The following is a 26,249-nucleotide window of genomic DNA, read 5'->3' as shown; positions in this document are numbered from 1 at the left end:
GTTATTCATTTAGGTCTAATCTTTGAAGAATATTTCTTAGTTGGTATAAATTTAGTAGCTTTTTGATTATTTCCCCGAATGCTCCCCATTTAGAATGTGTTGTTGTTAACATTAATGGTTGGTCCCACTGTATAGGATTTTAAAACTGTCTGAAACCACCGTAGTCTCCTTTATGAAAATCCTACATCAATACACTGTAATCACTGCTACCTAGTGGTTTTTTTTTTTTTTTTAAATCTCCAGTTTAATGTGTGAATAATGAATTCTTAATGTGTGAATAATGAATTCTTGATCTCATTATCAGAATGATAATGAGATCAAGAATATTTCTTTCTCTTTTTGCCAATATAGCATGCTGTTGTAGAAAATCCCACGTTCCATTCAATATCTGGAAAGTTAAAATCCCCATTATAAGACTTTCTGATTTACTTCCGCACTCTTTCTCTGTATAGTTTGTTGTGCACATCATCATCATTAGGCCTATTACACATTCCTGCTCTCATTTTTGTTTTCCCAGTGCTTATGTCATGAAACTGACCCAGCGTCTCACTGACCACCCATACCAACTCAATTCACTGCCTTAGATTTTATGTTCTTTTTAACTAAGAGCATGACCCCCCTTCCTGTCGTGTGTCTCTCCTTTCTATATTTATTGTACTCCATATATCAGGACTTACCCGACCAAGTAAGTCCTGATCAGTACAGAAACCAAAATGCCACATCACATGCCCTTGAACTGCAACCAGGAATTCACTCGTCACTGAGTCCTAAACAAACCTGGACCACTACCAGGTCTGCCACCAACTTGGTGTTGGGTGCCAAACTGAAAAATACCCAGTCTACCAATAAAAACAGTTCGAATAGGAAGAAAAACACTTGGACTGGACAGGCACTGCACTAGTTTCGATGCTTCAGCCTTTCAAATTGGTTGGTTCATCACCTCAGCTGTCCCCAAGCAGTTTGTTTTTATCGCGTTTGGCCCCGGACAAGTCAGCAAAACTAGTCACTAATGTACTGTTTGAGGAACTCCAGTTGGATTTAAAGATTCAGAAACTGAACACTCGTAGCACATCTTAGGCTTCTTTTCGCATATATTGTGACAGAAGCCAGTTCGAAAGGATTGGAACGTGTACCAAATGGCCCCTCAGCACCATCATCAGGCCATTTTATGAAACACGAAGCAGAAAAGAAGCGATACCCTCAAATACCCCTGAGAGGTGTCCACAACAGTCCAGACTCTGACTAGAAGATGTATTTCTATTCCCAACTAACAACCGAACTGCTCTACATGGGATTGGCCTAGCAAAAAGGTAATTCCATATTTCGCCCTTAACATACCTACGGAAAAGGGACTCTCAACGGTGATTGGAAACTACTCAAAATCTCCGTCATCTCTATCTCCGAATTTTACGATTCCTGTCATGGTTTCAACATATCGAAAACCAGCAATGCATCACAGACGGACCAGACAGTGTACATCCCTCATCAAGGTCAGGAGACCAGCTTATTCCAACTCTTATTTCAAAATGTGCGATCCATGAGGAACAAATTGAATGAAGTTGAGGAGCTCTTGCTGTCCAGTTCAATGGACATAGTTTGCTTTGCAGAAACATGGCTTGATCCCAGTGAAGAAACACTTTCTTCTACTTGGCCTGCAAGATATCAGATGGTGTGTACATCTAGAGAAAACCGCAGGGGAGAAGGAGTAGCAATTTTGTTCAATGAGCAGGTAATTGCTATCCTCCACTCAGTATCGAGTCAGTCCGATTCTTTCGAGGCAGTTCTAGTTACACTAAAACCTAAAAACAACAACAGCCAGAACGTTTCTCTTTTCATCACTGAAGCATAGGTATAAGGTATGTTCGTGTCAGACGGCACCTGGGATTTCTCCCATCTCCGCGTGTGTTTCACTGTATCGAGGACAGTACACTGTCAAGCCAGAGACTTGAAGTGTGTGGGTCGTGTCTGTGCAGTGTGATATGTTGTGCCCATTGTTTATCTGGCTAATTGGCCGCCAGGCCCCTAGTGGGGCCCGACGTTGCCCATACCCTGCCACGTGGAGGCTAGCCGGGTGTATCCAGTATCACAACAATTTGCTCTGGCAGGTCCTGCCACCTAGTTTCCTGGGATTTCAGTGGCTAGGGCCTATTTAAAAAAAAAAAAAAAATTTTATGCATTTGACATTAATGCTTAATGGGATTGCTGTTAGGAAATCGCTGGTTAGGGTTGAACACTAAAGAGATGTGTTAAAGGCCAAATAGGTGGGGCAAAATTTTGATGTTATTAAATTTAGACATGTAACGCTAGATAAAAGCTGATAGTGTTAGATATCTTAGAGATTTGCACAAAACCGGTAGAATTTAGACGTTGGTTATAATTTGGCGGCATTGTTAGGGGGTGTACTAGGTCGATTTAGTGAGAGAGAGAGAGAGAGAGAGAGAGAGAGAGGGGGGGGAGATTGAAGACTGGGGAGGAAACAGATAGAAGAATAGGGACGGATAGAGTAGGCATCCCCAAAGAGGTCAGTGGAGACGAGCCCCACCAGGCGAAATATGGAGGGTAGGCAGGGAGGAGAGGAGACAGAGATCCGTCTCCTCCATTCCCTGCCTGGGGATGAGGTTTTAAAGGGAACCAGGTTAGAGTACCCAGTTCGGATCGCCAACGGCGTGTTGGCAGCAAAGCCGCAGAATGTCTTCGTCGGTGTCATGTCCAAGGAGTGTCGAATCCGGTATGAAGGTCCAGCTGCCCATCCCGCTCTGGGGGTGGGATATGTTAGCTGGCAGTGGGGAACCTACCAGGTGAAGGGGGGAACCAGGTAATTGCTATCCTCCACTCAGTATCGAGTCAGTCCGATTCTTTCGAGGCAGTTCTAGTTACACTAAAACCTAAAAACAACAACAGCCAGAACGTTTCTCTCGACATTGTTGCAGTGTATATCCCACCAGTTCCAGACGTACAAGTAGTTGATGAACTCCTCAATTGGCTGATTAACCATCTCCATTCATCACTGAAGCATATCGTGTGTGGGGATTTCAATCTCCCAAATACCCTGGGAAGTCTCAAGAGAAGACCGAGTCAGCATTTAGACATATTAGGTCTTAAACTGGTGAGCACACCACCTACGAGGGGTGAAAGCACATTGGACCTCACGTTCGCATCAGCAAATTGTGTAGCTAATCAAAACCCGACAAGCAACATACAGTCTGATCATAACCCCATCATTCTCTCTGTGCAAACAGAAATGTCCATCACTTCTGGCAGGAGGAAAGTCACAGCCAAAACTATTACATTGCCCAAATACCTCGATCCTGAAAGGTGTGTTTATGCAACCCAGGCAATTCCATGGGATGTCCTTGAGGAATGCGACCCTGAACTTGGAATTGACCTAATGGCAAGGTGGATAGCCACTGTCTCTCTCTCTCTATGCTGCAACAAAGAAGCTAACCATTACAGTGCATTCAAGGGCCTGGTGGAGTCCAAAAGTCTTTGAAAACTTCCATGTCAAACAGAACATGCACAAGAGGTGGAAAAACTCCGGCTCACCCTCGGACAGAACTGCATTTTCCTGAGCTAGGGCTCTTTTTATTAGGAACAAGAGGGAGGCAATAAAACTTCACCTAGAGCCTACCATAAATAAAGGAAAGCCCTTCCATAGAAGCAAATCAGAGGATGCCATCCACTCACTCACTCTGAGCAGTTGGCTCGACCACATAACTAGGTTTGCAGCTCAGCCAGAATCCACTACACCAATGGAATTACCAATCAGTCCAATTTCAACCGACCCCTTAAATTCAGTTCAACTCACCAAATATCAACTGATTGATGCAATAAATAGTTTAGCACCTACGGCCGAATCCAGCACAGACGGGATTCCTCAGTTTATGCTGAAATGCCTCAGTACATTTATTGTTGATCCCATTCTGTCGTTATTCAACAAAATCCTTCATCAAAAATTCTTCCCTATGGCTTCTATCTGGTAAGACCGCTGCCAAAAATACGCTCTGCTTCTTAGCCCAGTCACTTCCGTCCTGTTTCTTCTGCATCAAGCCTATTAAAGCTATTTGAGAAATCTCTTCTGAAAACGTTAACCACCCAAATAATGCCACATCAGCCACCGCAGATCCACTATGCCACCCGGTCAAGATCCACCGCTACAAATCTAGTCAGCTCCACTACCAAGATCCTCAAAGCATTTGAGGATGGTTCGGAAATCACTGTTACTTATATCGACGTCCAGGCAGCATTTGATTCCGTATCCGTTCACGCATCGGTAAGGTTATTACGTGAATATTACCTCATTGGCAGAGACTTGCTCTGATTCATTCAGACAATGCTTGAGAATAGGACTATTATTGTTAGCAATACCAATTGGCGCTACACCAGAACTATTACAGCTGGAGTCCCACGAGGTGGGGTCCTCTCTGGTATTTTGTTCTTCTTCTGCCTTTCGTGACGGGCCGAACTGATATTATCACCTTCGCTGATTATATAAAGCCGTTCACTGCTATCAACCCCGGAGACCCTACTGACTACACAAATGTCTTAATCGTACAGAAAATCCAGAACCTCGAGGCCTTCCTCTCCAGTTTCGGCCTTCACATCAATCCCAAGAAATCGAAACAGTCGATTTTCTCGCTCAAACGGAACCCAACGATGGTGCAACCCAATATAAGAGGATCCACGATTTTTGCTGTTCAGCAACACACTGACCTGGGTGTTATTTTTGACCAGAAGCTCTCCTTTCTACCACACATAGACTACCTGCAAAAAAAATTCTGTTGACTCCAGTGGATGCTTAAGCAACAACTTATGCATGTCCATGACCAGGCCGTTAGGTTCAGGTATATTAAGAAGTGTCTATCCGGTCATTCTTTATGGAGCAGAAGTCTGGACCTCAACTGCCGCAACGCATATAAGATGGATTTTTGCAGGCAAATTTTGGCTATTGAAGTGGGCCATATGGAAATTCCGGCTTCCCCCTGCACGAAGTACCACCCAGATGGCAGCATCTCTAAACATCAGATGTCTTCCTGCCATTATCCATGAGAGAAGACTCGTCTTTTCTGTAAAAATGATGGTTGCCATTATTTCGGACCCAGACTTCTGGGCTAACTGCGGTTGGAGGATCCCAGCCCCAAGCCTTCGGGCCAATCCAGTCCTTCAGGCCACCCCAAACCAGTTAAAGCTATCCGATCAGTTCTTACCCGTGCAAATGCTGCAGTACGTATACTCCTTGGATGACGACCTCTACAAGTTTGCATTAGATAAAAAATACAGGCAGAACTTACTCCATCCACTTGCTTCTCAGGATCACATCACAGGACATTAGAACCTGCTCCCAAGGACCTCTCCATCACTTAGATGACTCCAGCACTGTAAAAGAACTGCTCCCTGGAGAATAATTTAACCTGATAACATGCTATTGTGTATATATGTTCATATGTAAATTTTTCATTTGCTTTCCAACACTTGTATAATTTGTATTATTATTTTTTTCTCCTATCTCATCCTTATTTATTACATTGTATTAGCCTTTACTGTAATATTGTATTAGTCTTTGTAACCTTGTATTAGCCTTTACTGTAAACCCCTTTTTTTGCTCAAGTAATGTGGCAACTTCACTATTCATCCAACTTGGAACTCCTCCTCTTGGAGTATTTTTTTAATGGTAAATACGCATTCAAGGCATCTGTGATTAATGTTTTAAAAGCATACCACAGTTCAATTGTATTCGTTCTCCGTGCGATATCTACCCAGTTAAAAGAAGCCGTGTAGCACCTTAAGGCATCGTAATTTCCTTTTCTGAAATTATAATCCATTCCTTTGCCTTTTATTATTGCTACCTCTCTCTTCATCATCCACAGTAGAACTCTGTGATCACTTCCTCCTACTGGTTCCTCTACTGTCACAGCCCTGTTATGTCATCTGATTCATGGGTGATGATGAGGTCTAGGATATTCTTTTCTCTAGTACTTTCCCTGACATGCTGATACAAATAACGGTCATCTAGTTGATTTAAAAATTTTGTTCCTCGTGTCGAGTTTCCTTCCCATTTTCTCCAATCAGTTAAAGGCAAATTGAAATCGCCCACAATAAGACTTTGACGCTTACTTGCCCATTCCATTTGCATGTAGAGGCTTTCGTCATAATCTTCACAATAACCTGGCCTGTAGATTACTCCTACTTGCATTATACTTTTGTTTCAACTATCTCACACCATACAGATTCTATACTAGCACATGAAACGTCTGAATCCAGGAAAGCTATCGTCGCATACAGGCTGCTTCTGATAATAAGCATTAACCCCACCACCCTGATGAATCACTTATAAGTTTATCAAGTGGAAATCTGTTGTACACCAATGGAAACAGTGAAAGGAGTGAAGGTGGAGTTGGGTTTCTGGTCCATAAAGATTTTAAAAACAACATTTTGGAATTCAAAAGTACATCACCAAGGGTGTCAAGACTAATACTCAAGATTTCTAAGAGGTACAAGCTAAAGATTATAATGATTTATGCACCAACATCGAGCCATGATGATGAAGAGGTTGAAGAAATGTACACTGAAATTGAGAGTCTTCTAGATGAGCAGAAAACCCACTACACTATTATTATGGGGGACTTCAATGCTAAGGTTGGAAAAAGGCAAAACAGCGCAGAAAGGAAATTTTGGAATTGGTGAAAGAAATAAAAGAGGTGAAAGACTTGTGGAATTTGCAGAATCTCAAGGAATGTCAGTAATGAACACTTTTTTCAAGAAAAGGGTGAACAGAAAGTGGACATGGAAGAGTCCAAATGGATTAACAACTAATGAAATCGACTTCATCCTCACTAACAGAAGATATATTGTGAATGATGTTACCGTCCTGAATAAGGTAAATGTTGGAAGTGATCACAGAATGGTAAGATGTACACTTGATATAGATGTAGGAAAGGAAAGGAAAAAACTGACTCGAGTAAATAATACAAAGGTCTTTGAAATAGCAGAGGAGGAGAAAAAGCAGTATGTACTGGAACTTAAGAACAAGTTTGAGCTTCTGCAGACTGCTCAGGACCAAGATATCGACGAGGAATATTACAACTTTCTGAAAGTGATAAAGCCCAAGAAACCTATAGGGAAACAGAAACCCAAAGAAGAAAAAATTAGTCAAGAAACACTTGTCATGATGAACCAAAGACGACAAATGAAGAGCAAGAAAAACACTGACAGGGAGAAAATTGAGTATACTGAGTTATGCAAAGCCATTAGAAAGAGACTCAGAGAGGACATAAGAAGATTTAACACAAGAAAAGTAGAACAAGCATTAAGAGAAAACAAAGGATTTAAATCAGCAGCCATGAGCAGTAATACAGAAAGACAAATGTTACTGAAACTGAAGAATAGCGATGGTGTATTTATAAACAGCAGAGAAGGCATAATTCAAATAGCCAAGACTACTATAGAGAATTATACAAGGAGTGAGGGAATGATACCAGCAGTGGGGAAGATGGATTGCAAAGTAGCAACACATACGACATACCCGATATTCTTCCTGATGAGGTAGAACATGCATTGATGAAGAATCGGAAAGCCCCGGGGGAAGATGAAGTTACTGTAGAGTTGTTAAAATTGGGAGGAAGAGACATAACACAAAAACTGGCAAGGCTCTTCACAAAGTGCATTAGAAAAGGTGTGACGCTTAAGCAGTGGAATAATGCAATCATAGTTTTGCTGCATAAGAAAGGAGATAAATCAGAAATTGGAAATTATAGACCAATTAGCTTGTTATCCCATATCTACAAGTTGTTCACAAGGGTCATTACTAACAGATTAGAAAGAATACTTGATGAGAATCAACCGAAAGAGCAAGCTGGCTTTAGGACAGGATTCTCAACTATGGATCACCTTCACGTAATATCACAGCTAATGGAGAAAGCAAATGAATATAAAACACCATTATGCCTGGCATTTGTGGATTATGAAAAGGCATTTGACTCCATACAGCATAAGGCAATGTTTTTGGCACTGGAAAGACAAGGCATAGATACTCCATATATTATGATTTTGAAGAAAATATATGAGAGTGCTACATCCTTTATTAGACTAGACAAAGACAGTAGCAAATTTAAAATCGAGAAAGGAGTTCGACAAGGAGACACAATATCTCCGAAGCTGTTTACTGCTGCCCTTGAGGAAGCTTTCAGAAGATTAGACTGGTCGCAGAAAGGAGTCAATGTGAACGGAGAGTACCTAAACCATTTACGATTTGCAGATGACATTGTGGTCATAAGCCACGATCCCAAAGAATTAGATGAAAATCTTAATCAGTTATGCACAGTTAGTAAGGATTTTGGACTAAAGATGAATATGGCTAAAACAAAAGTAATGATGAACAAGTATGCCACGGAAAGGGAAATAATGATTGAAGGAGCAGTAATTGAAAAGGTGGAGTCATATACTTATCTGGGACAAGTTATTAGCTGTAATAATGATAAATGGCTGGAAGTCAAGAGAAGAATAAATTTTGGATGGATAGCATTCAGGAAATATAGTCACATACTGAAGAGCAATATCCCAGTTTGTCTGAAACGTAAAATAATGAATCAATGTATACTCCCAACCATGACTTATGGAAGTGAAACTTGGGCACTCACCAAAAGAATGGAAGAGAAGCTAAGAACTACACAGCGAAGAATGGAACGAATTATATTGGGAATCAGACTGTTAGATAAGAAGAGAAACACATGGATTAGGCAGCAAACTCAAGTAAAGGACATTCTTATCAAAACTAAAGAACTAAAATGGTCTTGGGCAGGACACATAGCTCGAAGACATGATGACAGATGGACTAAGAAAATAACAGAATGGTACCCAAGAGGAGCTAGAAGAAAACCTGGAAGACAAAGGCGGAGATGGATAGATGAAATTCATGAGTTTTTGAGTAGTAAATGGATGGCCAGTGCTCAAAACAGAAGAAACTGGAAAGTTGCTGGAGAGGCCTTCATCCTGCAGTGGATTGAAAATGGCTGATGATGATGATGATGAACCCCACCACCCCTTCTATCTACCCTGGTTTGTCCTGCTCTTTTTAGCATTTATATATGTGAAGAATTCCTTATTCCCCTTCTTTGCCCCTATCCTTCCTAAATACAGTATACAAGCCGTACTGAAACTCATCATCCCCTATTTCTGGGTGGCACTATGTTTCTGTAAGCCCTATTATGTCCGCGTTACTTGTTTTAACCAGCAGTTCTAATTTGCTCATTTTATTGACGACACTTCTAACATTACTATATAAACAATTAAGACTTACTTTTCTTGTATATTTAACAACCCTAACACAACCCTTGAAGTTTTTTAGGCTCATTTCCCTGGTATTAGCTACCCGCTCACTTGAAACGTTTCTGCTCCCAGAACATCTAGATAATATGAAAAGTTGGGGAAACAGATAAGAACTCTTGAGGTATGTGCAAAAGTTACTTTGACCAATATTATCAGATAAACGTGTGTCAGTATTATCCACATCCCCTCCCCCCTAACTAGCAGTTTCCTTGAACCTTTAAGGTATCCTCAATAATACTGGCAAAAACTTTTGCACCACCTTTGTTTAAGTGTATCCTGTCTCTACAAAACAAATTCCTTCTACCTAAAAGTGTGAGCCAAGATGATAGAAATTCCCCCCAAAAGCCTTGCAGAGTCCTTCAAGTCTTGAGTTAATCCACAAGGTTTTTAACATATAATCCCTCCTGTTGTGTCTGGGCAGAATTGCAGACGCATAGACATTGTGGCCTAGCTCGCGGCATTTCTTTGGCATGGTCCTGTATTTTTCCAACAAATCGTCAGACCGTGTATGTTTAATGTCATTAGTCCCCACACGAATAATAATATTCTCTTTACCTCACCTTAAAAATCTGACAATCTGTTGGTGACATCATTAATAGTTGCTCCCGGCATACTTACCCTGGTTATACTCCACCTATCCTTATTACAAAAAATATTTCCCATTTCCCTGACAATAGTCTCTCTCATTAGAAGACAGGGTGATCCCTAAAAGAGATATATATCATCTTGCCTAGAAATTGGAGTGTCACCAAAGATAAGCATAGGAGCAGAAGAATTCTTTTTGCAAGATATAAGACAGGACTGAACTTTAGAAGGATTGAAATCAACTGTCTTTGCCCCATTGGAGAATTACCGGGAGATCGGCATTTAAGGAATTAGTAGCAGATAATCGAAAAGTTGAAGCTGATCGAGCAGGGCAAGATTTCTCAAACTGGAAAGTGGGATGCAATTTGCTATCATCAGCAAAACTATAGATAGGATTTCTAGTCAATGGAAGAAGGTCATTAATATACAAGAGGAAAAGAGTGGGGGAAAGAACTGAACCTTGAGGGACACCAGCATTAGTAGAGATAATGGATGATGGAGCCATCTACTATCACCCTTAGTAAGCAGTCGGAGAGAAAACTGGATAACCAGTTACAAAAAACAGTTGGCAAACCATAAGATGGAAGCTTGTTTAGAAGACCTTCATGCCAAACACGATCAAAAGCCTTTCAGATGTCAAGAGCAACTGCTTGTGTTTCACCTAACTTTTCCTTTGAATTTGTCCATAAATTGATAACATAAGCCAGAATATCACCAGTGGATTGTGACACTGATGGAATCCATACTGGTGATCATTGATCAGATTGAAGGTTTCTAGGTAGTTTAAGAGTTGGCAGTTAATTGATTTCTCCATTACTTTAGAAAGATTATAAATAGTGATTGGATTGGAGGGATTTGTCACTCTTTTTAAGAACTGGCTGGATATGAGCAAATTTCCAAACAGAAGGAAAAACACCTTTGGAATAAGAAAGTGAAAAAAAGGCGGCAGAGAACAGGTGTAAGTTCAAGAGTAGAGGTTTTGAGAACAAATGGAGAAATATTATCAGGACCTGGAGCTTTCTGAGCATCAAGATTTGTCAAAATCTTTCTAATATCCTTTCGACGGACGACCACAAGAAGCATTGAATGGAGTCTGCTGGGCATGTTGGGAGGTGTTTTACCAAGATCATTAATACATGAGTTGGAAGAAAAGTGGGATACCAGCAGCAGGTTAGCTTTATCCTTGGCTGAAATGACAATAGAACCATCTGGTTTTGACAGAGGTGGGAGCAAAGAAGGGCAAAAGTTGTGGCCAATGCTGTTTTACAAATGTTGCGAGGTTTGATGTAAGCAGAAAATGAAATTGAAGAATTGGAAACAAGCCAGTTACGATATGCAATATTCTTCTCTCGAACAGCCTTAGCACATTTATTGGCAAACCAAGGTTTAGATAAAGGATGAGATTTTAACGTGGAGTGTGGAATATAGGATTCCATTCCTACAAGGATAATTTCACTGGCACGATCTGAGCAAACATTGACATCAGAAGTTTTGACACAGTAATCTGACCATTTTTTGCAGGTCATCCCATTTTGCATTTTTGTAATGCCAAGCAACAAAAGGTTGGGAATATCCATGAGATGTAGGCTCCATTGGAGAACAGACAATCACCAAGTTGTGATCTGAGGTGCCAAAAGGACCACTCACTTTGGCCATGTACTTAGAAAGGGCTGTTTGTGAGAAAAAGATCAAGCGTGTTGGCTGTATGATTAAGATTGTCCGGTATTCTGGTAGGTAAATGAACAATTTGTGCGAGGTCATTAGTAATTGCAAAAACCGCTGCATCTCAACCAGCTGGGTCTGTGTGACTAGAAAACGGAAGCCAGCTGGAGTTGTGAACATTAAAATCACCAAGGAAAATTACCTCACTGTCAGGAAAGTTGGACTGGAGGAAGTCACGTTGCAAAGAGAGGAAGTCAAAGAGCTCCAAATAATTAGTGGAGTTGGGAGAACGGTAAAGACAACAGATGAATTTGACAGAACGAGGTAGAGAGGTTTTAAGCCAGAGAAGATTGAAAAGAGGAGATTCCAAATTACCAAGTCTCTGACAGGGAATATCTGAATGAACATATGCACAAGTACCACGTTTGAGGCTGGGATAACCGATTACTTAGATTCTGTCAGAAAAAAGTACATGGGGTTTGGCAGACTGTAAGTTGAAATGGACATCATTGAGATTATTACTGAGACCACGTATATTTGTGAAATGAACTAGGAAGTGTTTGGGAGGTTTAGATCTTTTCACGGTTAAGTTTGCTCTATTAATTTGACTATTCATGGTGTATTCAATAGTAAGAAAAAAGTGTGTGTGGGGGGGGGACATGACATGCTGTATGAAGTAATGAAATTTTTGGATATGGCATACACATGGTAAGATTATACCCAGAACCTTGACATAACATGGCTTCGACAATGCCCCCCACATACAAACTACTCTAACTCCCTTCAGTTACTCTCTGGCAAAGTAGAGGTAGCAAGATTATACACTAACTGATCCAGAAGCTTCCTAGAGAGTTACCAAAAGGTTTGGCCCAGTGTACTAACTAGCAGCCGGCCTGTGAACACCGTTTTAGAGCTGCACCCTCGAAATGTCAGGAAGATTGGATCTCACCATGATGTCCATCATAACCTCAAAAGTTATCAGTTATACAGCATGATGGAAGAGATGGGAAAGGATTGACTGGAACTTAGCTCTGGATACTAAACATGGGTTCTGCCACTTCAATCCTCCAATAAACAAAGTGGTAGTATTGCACCGGTTGATGAGAGTCATCTACAGTTGATTAAAAGTACAGCGCAATGAGTGGCATCTCATTGTGCTGTACTCTTAAATAACTCCTGAGATCTATGCTTAATGTCGTTAGTGTCAACATGTAAAACAATATCACCTTTTGTTCTCTTAAAAGGTGATAGAGCATCATCAACTTTTGCCTCTGTCAGATATACCCTCGTCCTATTCCATCTATCGTTTTTGCACCATATATTTCCCTGACAATAGAGTCACCAACAATAGCTACTTCCTGTGGGATCAGTGCATTCTGCATTGGGGTTTGCTGTGTGTTGCCTGGTGCATAAGTTTTGTTTGGGTCCCCTCCCCCAAATTTAATTGCTTCGAGGGCATCCAATCTATCCTGAAGCTGCTCTCATAAATGTCCATCAGATAAAAGTTTTTACAAGTTTGTTATCAAGTTTACTAGATGTATTACACTGTTTATTTACACTTGTAAACTTATAAGTTAATTATAATAGATGGTAAAATTATCTATTAATGCCAACCTATGTTATTTGAACTTTCCAGATACCTGTTTACCTTAATTTTAACACTAGAATGCACTACAGTATAAGTTATGAGATACAATATTTGTAACTAATCACTGATACAAAGGTTCTACGTATGTTAATATCTGGCTAATTTTAAAAATATGCTAACAAACATGACTAGGACTATAAACTATTTTAGAATATGATTTGATATGCTAATTGGGTCGCTGAAATGGTAAAAATTCTTCAAAAACTTATCCATTTCCAGGAGCTCGATTTTTCAACTTCACAGTTTGTACTCTCCGTTTCTTTCAGTTCTTCTTTCAGTTAGGCTGTTTATGGAATACACACTTTCATATGCTCATAATCATTGGTACTGTGTAGCTTGCCTTCATTTTAAAGCTCTGTAAAGTTTGTTCAGCAAAGTGTCTTGTATTGAAGCTTTTTACAGTTTTTTAAAAAAGGTTAAAATCTAAGAATCTAAATCTTTCATAACACTGGACAACACCAAAAATGTTTCTGACTTGAAAATAGTTGATGCTTCTTAATTTCAGCATGAGAGAAATAAATATAACATTTAAAACTCAGACTCCACTTGTGAAGACAGCCTACTTTTGGCTGCACGGTGCCCAAATATGGGCACCTCATATTTGCTGCAACACATGTGCTGTAAATCTCCATGGATGGTTGAATAACAAAGGACGTTCAATGCCTTTTGCCATCCCAATGATTTGGAGGGAGCCTTCAAATCATGTAAATGACTTATTTCTGCATAGTGCCTCCTCGTTAGCATGGCATGTCAAAAAAGGAAGTGGACAGTGGAATACTCCAACATCCCGTCAGCTATCCAACCATTGGCACCTGGGGATGGCCTGCCTGTACCTCACCCTCCAGAAGAGTACACTTTGGAGTCTGATGAAGACGGGGACAGTGTGAGGAGTGATGGTCAGTCGGGGCCTTCAACATCACAGGGTCTTGATTTTGTGCCAGAACCTGAGTCACTGAGTGAGTTGCACAGAATCACTCAAGGTGAGCTAGTGATCTAATTCGAGACCCAGGTCTATCGGAAGATAAAGCAGAGCTTCTGGGATCAAGGCTCCAACAGTGGAATCATCTGTAACCAAAATGTCAAGGTGTCTGTGTACAGGCATAGGCAGAATGATTTGACTCCATATTTTAAAAGTGAAAACAACCTTGTTGCCTGCTGTGATGTCAATGGTTTGATGACAGCTTTGAATGTGGAGCACAACCTTCATGACTGGAGTCTATTCAAAACTAAGTTTAAAAACTGCTTTGCTCCACAGTGGCAATGCTCTTCCTTCAATTCCTCTAGGCCATGATGTCCACACGAAGGAGACATATGAGAATATGAAATTAATTTTGAAGGCAATGAAGTGCAAAGACCACCAATGGCAGATCTGTGGAGACCTGAAGGTGATTGCAGTACTGCTGTGCTAGCCGGGTGGGTAAAGTGCCTGCCTGGCAACCCAAAGGTCTCGGGTTCGATTCCCGCCTCAGGCTTGGATCAAAGTACTGCAAAAACTTTGCGAGGTGCATTATCGCCACAGAAGCCTATGCACCAACAACTACCGAAAAAAAAGTACTGCTGGGCATACAGTTGGGATACATGAAGTATTGCTGTTTCCTGTGTGAGTGGGAAGTCGAGCTAGGTCCTCACACTACAAGAGAAAAGTCTGGTCTATAAGGGAAGATCTGTGCCCCAGGGGGAAAAAAATGTCCAGCACATTTCTCTGGTCGATCGAAGCAAAATTCTTCTGCCCCCTTTACACATCAAACTGGAACTAATGAAGAACTTTGTTAAGGGGATGAACCAGGATGGAGAAGCTTTCAAGCACCTGAGAGGACAATTTCCACTGTTGAGTGATGGCAAGGTTAAGGAAGGAATCTTTCTTGGTCTGCAAATTCATGAACTTTTAAAGGATGATAACTTTGAGTGAGTCGTCTAGGTAATGAGAATGCAGCTTGGGAAGCCTTTAAAAGTGTTGTGCATGACTTCCTGGGAAACCGTAGAGCTGGAAACTATGTTGAGGCTGTGAATAACCTTCTAGACAAGTATTACCAATTAGGCTGCAACATGTCACTGAAAATCCACTTTCTCGACTCTCATCTGGACTTTTCCCTTGACAACTGTGGTGCAGTGAGTGACGAGCATGGTGAGTGATTCCACCAAGACATTTCAGCAATGGAAAGAAGATATCAGGGCAGGTGGAACGCTTCTATGCTTGCTGACTACTGTTGAACAGTAACAAGAGATGCCCCGGAAGTGGAATACAAACGACAAGCGAAACGAAGGCGCTATCATGAATAGGCCACATTTTGAGAAAGTACTTTCGGTTCCTGTGCAGTTTTATTGTGTTCTTGTTTTTTTTGTTTTAATTAAAATGACTGTGATTGATGATTCTATCAAGGAAATGTAAATATGAAATTGTTTTAATATTACTTTTCATTTCGACAAATACTGAAATTACTATATTCTTAGACAATAACAAAAATACTGTATCTCAAAAACTAGAGCTAATAAAAAAATTTCTGAAGTCATATTCATTTTTCTCGACCCAAAATTAGTAAAATTTGCCTATTTTAAAAAAGGAAACAAATTCAAAGAATTTTTTGTTGAACAATGTAATCTAAATTTTTTTCCCTGTAGATTGTAACTTTCCCTTTGAGTCTTACAAAATCGAAAGAAACAGTAGCCTTTCTTATGACATCTGTAACACAGCATTCATTGGGAAATATCATGAATGGCTATTGTTGCTTAAATATTGAACTCAGAATTAAATATTGAGTTTGAAGACCACATGATGTTACAGCTAGTCAAAAGTGCAGCTGATAAGATCACAGTTTAATTCTTTCATATATGTAGCTTGCAATTGTTTTAGTTTTAACTGCTGATTTTATGAAATTTAATTAGAATAATTTTATATGAGACCTATAATTTAATTATTCATTTGTAGGTGCTGTAAGTGTTGTTTCTGGTGTTTGGAAAAATTTCTGAAATTTCTAAGCAAAAATGCTTATATTATGGTAAGTGATCACTATAGAAATATATTTATCTGAAAGGAAAAGAAGTTACCAGGAAAATAACCTTAAAATATCAGTACTAAATTACTAGTTGGTTTAAGAATGATAACACATTCTTATTGATGTTTGATAATTTTGCTATAATGTCTCTCTGTAAAATTAGAAACATTTTTGCCTGCAGTGTTAGTAGTAGTAATGGCATGTGATGCAAGAAAGCAAGTGTAGAAATGCCATACTATCACTAGGGTTAATCTACAATATTATGATTGTTGATAAATCATGCAGCATCAGCCAAAAAAAAAAAAAAAACAAAAGAGATGTCATTGAAAGAAAGAAGATATCAGAAAAGAGAAGTGTTGAAAGAGATGTCATTGAAAGAAGCTATATTTCCTGAAAAAAAGAATTTTAAAATTTTTGTCATAAATAATTTGCTGCTAACTGCTGAACTTAGTTTAGAGAAAATCAATTACTTGTTATTTATCCATTCTAGCATGCTAGCACATAAAGTAAGAAGAACACATTATCCACACTAGTACATAAGGTAGCTGAACTCTAAGCAGTATGCAAATTGAACAGAATGTGTGGCACAGACATTGTGTTGCTATTATTCTGATTATACAACCAGAATGATATTAGTTCTAATAGAGGTCAATACATGTTATGCCTGTACATGTATTTTCACAAGGTTGCATTTTTTGAAGGTTGAGAAACTCCAATACCATTGTAGTGAATATACCTATACTTCTGCATGAGTCCAGTTAACTATAACCCTAAGTGAAAATACCTTTTAAAAATTTCTGTAATTACTAACAGTATTTGAACAGATTACTTTCCAGGCAACAGATGATGATAGAAATGCCATACTATCACTAGGGTTAATCTACAATATTATGATTGTTGATAAATAGGCTTTTTAGACTGGTTATTTTTGCAGTGTTAAACTTCATTGCCTCTCAGGCAAATAATCAGATTATTCTAATATTCTATCCTGCATTATTTATATTTTGAAAATCAGAAAAGTAACAAAGAAAAAAAGAGAGAATTTAAATTGGCAGTTCCCAAACTTTTCACTCGAGTAATACTTGAACTTAAATGACTTCATGGCACACCTAAAGAGTGATTGCCATTGAACTCAAAGAAGCTTTTCCTAATTTCAAGTTGCACTCGAAGGTTTTTCTTTGGTAGTTATTGGCACATCGGCTTCTGTCGCCATAATGCACCTCCCAAGGTTTTTGCAGTACTTTGATCCAAGCCCGAGGCGGGATTCGAACCCGCAACCTTTGGGTTGCCAGGCAGGCGCTTTACCCACCTGGCTAGCCCGGTCGGCTGAAGGTTTGTGGCATACAGCATGGTTTGGGAACCACTGGTCTACAGTGATATTTTATAATTAAAGTAAAATCCTGTTGCAGTAAATTCCCAGAAGTGCATGAATGATTTTGTTCAGAAATTTTGTTATGATGAATATTCAAGTTATTTCAAAAGAACCATGATTTGTTTAGATAAGTTCCATTTGTAGTATTTAGGGAGTTGAATACGTGTATAGTCTACATGCTTGTTTGCTTTCAGCAGTGGAATTAAAATATAAGTTTAACCTGTTTTCTCTATTTGCAGGGATCTAATTACTGGGAATCGCTTAGTCACTAATGAATCGCTTCGCACTTGGGGCCAAATGATTTATTAGTGACTAAGTGATTTACAGAACTTTCTAGTAAACATACCGGTTTCTTTTGTTTCAATCTTTAAGTATCTTTTACTTTATCAAATCAGCTCTTTACTTTACTAGTAGTAAATGAAGGCATGGAAAGAAAGTGCTCCCTTTTCTTTTTTTTTTTCTTATTGTAATGTTATTCAACTGATTAACCCAACAGCTTTGTTCCCATACTAACCCTAATGTCCAGTGTATGGGAGCAAAGGTCACCCCAGGTCCCCATTACACAAGAGCCACCAGATCCAGGATAAAAACTTGGCACTATCCTATTGGCTAATGAGTTAATCACTCACCTGTAAATCAACTGCTGGCAGCGCCTCTTGCCTATATTCACATCAGGTTTCTGGGAGCATCTGTAAGAGGGGTTGTCAGCAGGTAAGAATTTAATCTCTTTGTATTTACCTTAGATTTCCTGTTTTCTATTGTAATGGCAATTCAAAACTTAATACTTTAGATTCTTACTTTGCTAACTGTAATTGTAATATTGATAGTAGTAGTAACTGTAATTCTTATACGTCACTGACTTACGGAAACATCACCGTAAGTCGGTAGATGGCGCTGTTCATCAGTTCGCGAGAGGGGAAAATTTCTGGTTTATACATTCAAACAGTAGTCGCCGCATGAAGAGCATGCATCGATATACGAACTGTGAGCTGGTAAACATGCACCCAGTGTATGGATTAGCAGAGGGCAATGGACGAGCCGCTCAATGAATTTATGGTGAACGCTTCCCAGACGGACATGTACCGGACCACCGCTTGTTTGCGCGTGTGCATCAAAATTTGTGCGATTATGGGTCATTTAGAGGTAACAGGAGTAGTGCGGGCAGACCACATTCGACACAAACTCCCGCCATGGAAGAAAGTATGTTGAATGCCGTCCACAATAATCCTACTACCAGCACTCGTGTCATTGCCTCTGTCTTAGGAGTGTCTTGTTGCAGTGTACAGCACATGTCTGGCACGACGATTCCTTACACCCCTTTCATCTCCAAAGGGTTCAGTTACTGCTCCCCAAAGATCATCCTGCACGTGAGGCTTTTGCGCAGTGGTTTCTCCAAGAAAGTGTTCAAGATTTGAATTTTCCAGCCTATGTTTTGTTCACGGATGAGGCTTATTTCACTCGGGAAGGCTTATTCAATCAGCACAATGCTCATGTGTGGGCTCACGACAATCCACACGGTGTGCGCCCCCATGCGGCACAACATCGCTTCGCAATAAATGTGTGTGCAGGTATGGTCGGTGACTGCTTAGTCGGCCCATAGCTGTTACCATCCCGCATGAACTCCGCTAAATATTGGATCTCGACGATGTTCCAGCAAATGTGAGATGCAACATTTGGTTTCAACATAACAGGGCGCCTGCCCATTATGGTTGAATTTGGTTTCAACCCGTTATGTTGAAACCAAATGTTCGTGACCATTTGAACAGGTGTTTTGGGCATAGATGGATTGCCGTGGTGGACCCATTGCCTAGCCTCCAGGCTCACCTGATTTATCGAGCCTTGATTTCTTTCTGTGGGGGGCCCCTCAAATCTGTCGTATATGAATTGCCTGTGGAGATGGAAATGGATCTCGTGGCGAGACTTGTCTGTGCTGCTGCTACTGTCAAAGAAACTCCAGGTGTGTTCGACCGTGTCTGCCAGTCCATGCTGCGTCGGTGTCAGGCATGCATCGCGTCTCATGGTGGAACCTTCAAGCATCTGTTGTAACATCATGAAATGCATCCATCTCATACTCCATTGTATTATGTCAAATAAGTGTTTGCCACTAATTACTGTCTTGTGTCATTTCTGCTTCTTGTGCCTCTGTTACTACTTTCCCGTGACGTTTCTGGTTATGGGTTCCTATGCGATTCACATTCCTTTAGATGTTATCTACCTCCCCCAAAAGGGGCCTCCATAGCCAGGTGGGAAGGAGCAGCAGTGCGTAGCACACGCTTCTTGATTAGACCGGGGTTCGAGCCCGTCACCACCAAATACAGAGGATGCGGAAAGGTCAGGGAATGACCACCGCATATCCCGGAGCAATATGGCCTTAGTTGCTAATGCTCCAAATAACAAACAAACAAACCTCCCCTAAACGTTTGTACCAATATTTTTGAGACACCCTGTATTTTCTATTTCCCCAACAGCATGGTCTGATTATGGGTCTGAAACGTCACTTTAATGTATAGTAAAGTAGGTGAACAGACTAATAGACTGTATTATTAATTTCACGTGGTATAAGGATGGTATTAATATAATAATAATAACCTTAATGGAAAAGAATCACATATCGTCCTTACCTATCTACGTTAGAGTATCAGTCATCCGGAATAATTGATGTCAGACCTCTTTTGAATAGGGTTTTTTTTCAGTAATGCTTTCCATAATAATAATCCTGTCTCATTAACATTATAAACGTTTTGTTTCTCGTAATTTGCTGTAACTGAAGCAAACTTACTTTTCAAAGGACACAGCTGCCATATAGTCTGTAGAAAGTTTTTTGCATTGAATATCTAGTTCACATATACCATGTCACAGCTTAAAGTTTTTCAGTCAACCTGTGCTTGCCTTAAAATCTTCATTATCTCTTAACCATCTTTTAAGGGCACAAAAGGTGATATAGTTGTACACGTTGGCACTAATGATATTAAGAGTAGGAGACCGGCGGAATTACTTAGCAAGTACAGGTCACTGTTGAAAAAAAGCCGTGAATTAGGGTTGAACTTGAAAGTGTCTGCAATTCTGCCCAGACACGATAGGAGGGAGTATATGATGAGAGCCTTGTCGATCAATTCGGCCCTGGAGGGATTGTGCAAGGCTCAAGGGGTAGAATTTTTTTCAGCCTGGACTGTACTTGTTAACAGGAGAGATTGCTTCTACAGGGATGGGATACACTTAAATAGAAAGGGTGCAAGAATTTTTGCTGATGCTGTCGAGGCAGTGTTAGGTGGGTCGGAAAACTGCTAGTTGGGGGGGGATACAAGGACTAATAGATTAACAGTAGCCACTGGCAGAGGTGGAAGTGATTCTTGCACTGCTTCTATTCAAATGAGCAGAAGTCTGAAAAACAAGATGCAGGATATTTCAGAGACTGCTGGTAGTCATTGCGTTACAAGTAAACACATGGGTTGTGTTAGGGTAGCTAAGAATAGAAACAGGTGCATGTATACCTGCGTGTACACCAATGCTAGGAGTTTGGTAAATAAATTTGATGAATTTGAGGTATTGCTCAAAACATCAAAGGCAGATATTGTTGGGATATCAGAGACGTGGTGTCACACAGATATAAGTAATGCGGAACTGGAATTTGGAGAATACAATGTATATAGAAAGGATAGACAGGACAGGAGGGGAGGAGGGGTTATGCTATTAATTAAGAAACACATAAAGTCAAAGGAAGTGAAGCCAGTTGACATCGATGGACAGGGCAGTGTCGAGTCAGTTTGGTGTGACATAAGCATAGGGAAATCAAAATTGAGAGTAGGAGTGTGCTATAGGCCTAATGACTCTGATGAGTATAATAATATATTGTACAGAGAAATAGTGGGCCAGTAAATCAGAGAGTCTTATAATGGGGGATTTTAATTTCCCAGATATTGACTGGAATTTGTGGGTTGGTCGCTCGCACACTAGCAAGGCTTTTGTGGATTTATTGGATGATTGTTTTCTACATCAGCATGTTCGTGAGGCAACAAGAGGGAGCAATACTCTTGATCTGATTATCAGTAGTGATTCTTCATGCATTAAGAACCTGCAGATAAATGAACCACTAGGTGACAGTGATCACAGTGTGTTGAAGTGGGATTTACTCAAGGAGGTAACTACCATCAGAGGTAAAGGGAAGGGTTTTTGTTTTTGTAAAGGCGACTATGATGGTCTGAGACAGTATTTAAATTCTATACAGTGGGACCAACTGATGATGTTACCAACAGCAAACTCAAAATGGGAAGCATTCAAGGAACTAATCTTGGTGGCTACCAGGCTTTACATACCAACTAAGAAATATAGTTCAAGGTTTAGGCCTAAATGGTTGTCAGATGGACTAATGAGACATGTGGCAGAGAAGAAAAATCCATGGGATACATACAAATTAATGGGTGACATGGAAGCCTATGATAGATATAAGTTGGTCTGTAACCAAGTCACAAAGGAGATTAGGCAGGCAAAGGCAGACTACGAAAAATCCTTGGCAAAGGATGCAAAGAAAAACAGAAAGGAGTTCTTTACATACTTGAACTCGAGAAGGAAAGGGATGAATTAGATTGGTCCACTGGATATTGATGGTTCAACAGTTGAGGATCCTGCTCAGGTGGCTAACAATCTAAACGAGTATTTTGCATCTACATTCACGCATGAGGAGTTATTCAGGAAGGAGAATGATGTAGGTAAAGTAAACATTGGCAGTGAGCTGGATGATTTTGTAATAACTGAGAGGAAAGTGGAGGAGAGATTGTTGAGGATAAACATAAAAAAGGCACCTGGGGTGGATGGGATCTATCCAGTTATATTAAAGGAGGCAGCAAAGGAAGTATGCAAACCCCTAGCCATAATTATGAGAGCTTCTTTGGACTCAGAGGAGGTACCCATAGACTGGAGATGTGCAAATGTAACCCCAATTCACAAAGGAGGATCAAAGGCTGACACAAGTAATTATAGACCTGTTAGTTTAACTTCTGTTCCAGGTAAATTAATGGAGGCACTGGTTAAAGAAGCACTGCAGGATCATCTAGACAAGAATTCAGTTATAGCTCAGACGCAGCATGGTTTTGTTAAGGGCAGGTCTTGCCTGACCAATTTGATTGGATACTATGATGTAGTCACAAAAGAACTGGATGCAGGGAATAACTTTGATATTATATATTTGGATCTTAGAAAGGCTTTTGATACTGTTGCACATGGAGCTGCACAAATTGGAGCAGTGTGGCATTGGAGGCAAATTGCTGCTATGGATAAGGGGATGGTTGAGTGGCAGAAGACAGAGAGTGGTAATCAATGGACACTGCTCAACGTGGACTAATGTTATTAGTGGAGTTCCTCAAGGTTCAGTGTTGGGTCCATTGTTGTTTTCGGTGTTTATGAATGATATTGATGATGGGATATCAAGTTTAATGTCTAAGTTTGCAGATGATACAAAGGTTGGCAGGGTCGTTAAGGACACTACTGATGCTATGCTGCTGCAACAGGATCTGGAAAGGTTGAACAGATGGGCTGAGAGGTGGCAAATGAAGTTTAACATTGACAAATGTAAAGTACTACATATGGGTAACAGTAACCCCAGAGCAATGTATCAACTCTGCGGTACTACACTGACAGTGGTGGAGAATGAAAAGGACCTGGGGGTAATTGTGCAGGCAGATATGAAGTTCTCTGAGCAGTGCAGACGAGCTGCAAGAGTAGCTCATGGTGTCTTGTCAATGATAAAGAGGAATTTTTCTAGCAGGGATAAGGAGGTGATTATTCCCTTGTATAAGGCAATGGTTAGGCCACATCTTGAGTACTGTATACAGGTCTGGAGGCCTCATTTCAAGAAGGATGTAGAGCTGCTGGAATGGGTACAGAGAAGGGCAACAAGATTAGTAAATGGAACAAAGGGTTGCTCTTACGAAGAAAGGCTTAAGTTTTGCAAATTACAGAGTCTGGAGACTAGGCACCGGCGAGGTGATCTGATAGAGGTGTATAAGGCTTTGAATGGTTTGAGCATGCTCAATGCCAATGGGATTCTTCATCTTTCTCAGAATAATCACCTCAGAGGGCATAAATTCAAATTGAGGAAGGACGGATGTCGGATAGATGTGCGGAAATTTGCCTTTGGCCAGCGGGTGGTTGGTTGGTGGAACAGACTTCCATCACTTGTTGTTGAAGTTGATAGCCTAAACAAATTTAAAGCTCAACTGGACAGGTATTTCGAATGAACGGAGGGGTGAAATGGGAGAGGGTTTTTTTTTTTTTTTTTTTTTTTTTTTTTGGCTGATGCTGAATAAGCTTGCTTTCTTGCATCATATGCCTATGCTAATGCTAACTTTCAATTAAAATCCAATGCTTTTTCACACAACATTTGGCCAGACACTGGTTCACTTAAACTTCACTCTGAAGAAAACAAAAAAAATGAAATAAAATAAAATAAAGTGAGTGCACTCTCTGAAGTGGCATTTTCTGGTTTTGACATAATCTTTTTCCTGCTAGATCCTCCTTCATTATCCACAATCGACACAAATTTTGTTATAGCATTGGAATTTTTTTTTTTTTATGTTATAAATTGTCAATGTCCCCACATTAAACTCTTTGGAGAGATTTCCTAAATTTTCACCTTTTCTAATTCTATTAATAATTTCCATTTTTTGTTGCAATATTAAAAGTACACATTTTCATTTCATTCACATTTTATTGTAAAAAATTTGAGAAAAATAATAAATCGCACAGTTTCGGGCTGATATTATTCTTACTCTGGAGATAAACTAATCTAAAATTCACTCGTGGTTTCCGAGAAAACCCAGTACTCTCTGATATTTTTCTGAAGTACATTTCTGAAGGTCGCAACCATAAAACAATAAAAACAATTTGCAGTTTTCAGTTTATTGGACTTTTTGTTTGTACATTCTGTTTTAAACGGGTAGTAAACTCAATCTTTGGCTAATTAGAATCAAATTCAATTTGCAAATGTGCTTTTACTGTACTGCCATTAATAGAAAAAAAAAAAAAAGAAAAAAATAATAAAATCAGCCTTTCAAATTATTCTGGATAACAGAATAATTTGAAACTTCTACTGTATATTGAATTTGATGATGTTTTAATAAAATAACTCCAGATTTCATATCTTAACACATTCGCTGCCAATCACACACCAACGCATGATGTCGCAGCAGTATTGAAGAGCCGTCATGCTCAGGCGCGGGATGTGGCATCATTACCCCGTAGCAATCACGCGTGGGATTTCATTAGACTTTTGTATGAATTTGTCAACTTCAGTTAGCATTGTATTTCTACTGTGTATATTTGTTTTTTTGTCAAGTAAAGGGTGTAAACTATATGTAGTTGTATGTGGTGTTGAACATTTTGTTACGTGACATGCGGAAAAGCCTTGTAATACGAGTTGTGCAGATGACAGTTTAGCAGGCCAGTCACGCCCAAAAAGAAGAAAAGTGCAATATAGAAAATCCCTTACAGATGAAGAAATTCCAAAAATGTTGGATTTTTGCAATTTTACAATTTGCAAATGTTGGATTTTTGCAATGTGAGATCAGCTTAGATGAGTCTATGATATTGTGGCGTGGAAGGCTTGTTTTTTGACAGTACATTCAAAACACCATAAGTATGGCATCAAGTTATATACGATCCTTGTATAACATGTGTTTATATTACACAAATTCAATCACACACGATTCAATCATTCGTGTTATATACGATATCATTCCCCTATTTATAAATAGGGGAATGATATCGTATATAACACGAACCGAATTCGCTTATGCACAATTCGCCTTTGTGTTTACAAGAAATGGCAGTCGGATCGGAATCACCCCAACTGAACACAACACGATAGGAATGAAGAGAAGATTCTGAAAATGTATTTTTTTTTTATATATCAGTGAGGGGAAATGCATTTCACCATAATTAACGTAAAATTACAGCTATGGGTATTATCACAAATGTAATTAGATCAGGTTTACTACCAGTTTATAACAGATTCCACTAGCAGGAATGCAGCTGGAAATTGTTTTTATTGTTTTATGGTAGTAAACCCCAGAAATGTGCTTTAGTAAAATGTGAGCTAGTGAGGTAGAGTTGTCTCTGCCTTTACGGTGTTGTTTATTCAGTTGCTACACGGGCACAGCTTTGTTTATGTGTATCAAGCGTGCCTCCTCATTTTGTAATTGTGCTTTATTCCCTAAAAATGAGTAAAATACTTAAAAGGTGTGAAAAGGATGCATCCTGGTGAAGACACTACAGATTCAGAAAGAAAAAGAAAAGCAATATTGATAAACAGAGGCGGACTGGGTCAAAAATTCTTACCCAGGAAAATTTGTAGTGGCCTCATACTAGCGTTAATGGCCAAAATCACACCAGCCTCCGACCTACTGTGGTTTCCCTGGTAAGGCTTATGGCCAGTCCGCCTCTGTCAATAGAGAAAAAATATGAAATTGTGAAATGCTTTGAGTGAAATGAAAGGCCATGTGATATTGCATGTGCAACAGGCCTAAATGAGGGATCACCGAGAATTACAAAGAATGCAGAGAAAATAAAAACAACTTTTATAGCAGGAACAACCCAAAGTGTAATTAAAATCCATTAGATTAAGACACAAAGAATTGGAAGAGATGGAACGGCTGTCATCTGTTTGGATAGAAAA

General features: G+C 39.7%; 1 protein-coding gene across 2 annotated transcripts in view; it reads left to right on the top strand.

Annotated features, from left to right (window-relative positions):
* Nucleotides 1–26,249, top strand: part of Ctl2 (Choline transporter-like 2) — a 387,011-nt gene that overhangs the window by 296,914 nt on the left and 63,848 nt on the right. For both annotated transcript variants that reach the window (XM_090371991.1, XM_090371992.1), the window contains exon 19: nucleotides 16,143–16,212. In XM_090371991.1, the coding sequence (XP_090228117.1) occupies nucleotides 16,143–16,212 (70 nt within the window). The remainder of the gene's footprint in view (nucleotides 1–16,142; nucleotides 16,213–26,249) is intronic.

The sequence above is a fragment of the Mastigoproctus giganteus genome, chromosome 4, assembly GCF_048544385.1.
Source record: "Mastigoproctus giganteus isolate SK-2022 chromosome 4, ASM4854438v1, whole genome shotgun sequence".
Taxonomy (NCBI): domain Eukaryota; kingdom Metazoa; phylum Arthropoda; class Arachnida; order Uropygi; family Thelyphonidae; genus Mastigoproctus; species Mastigoproctus giganteus.
Note: the sequence above shows the minus strand (reverse complement) of the source record. Positions and strands in the feature narration are given on the sequence as shown.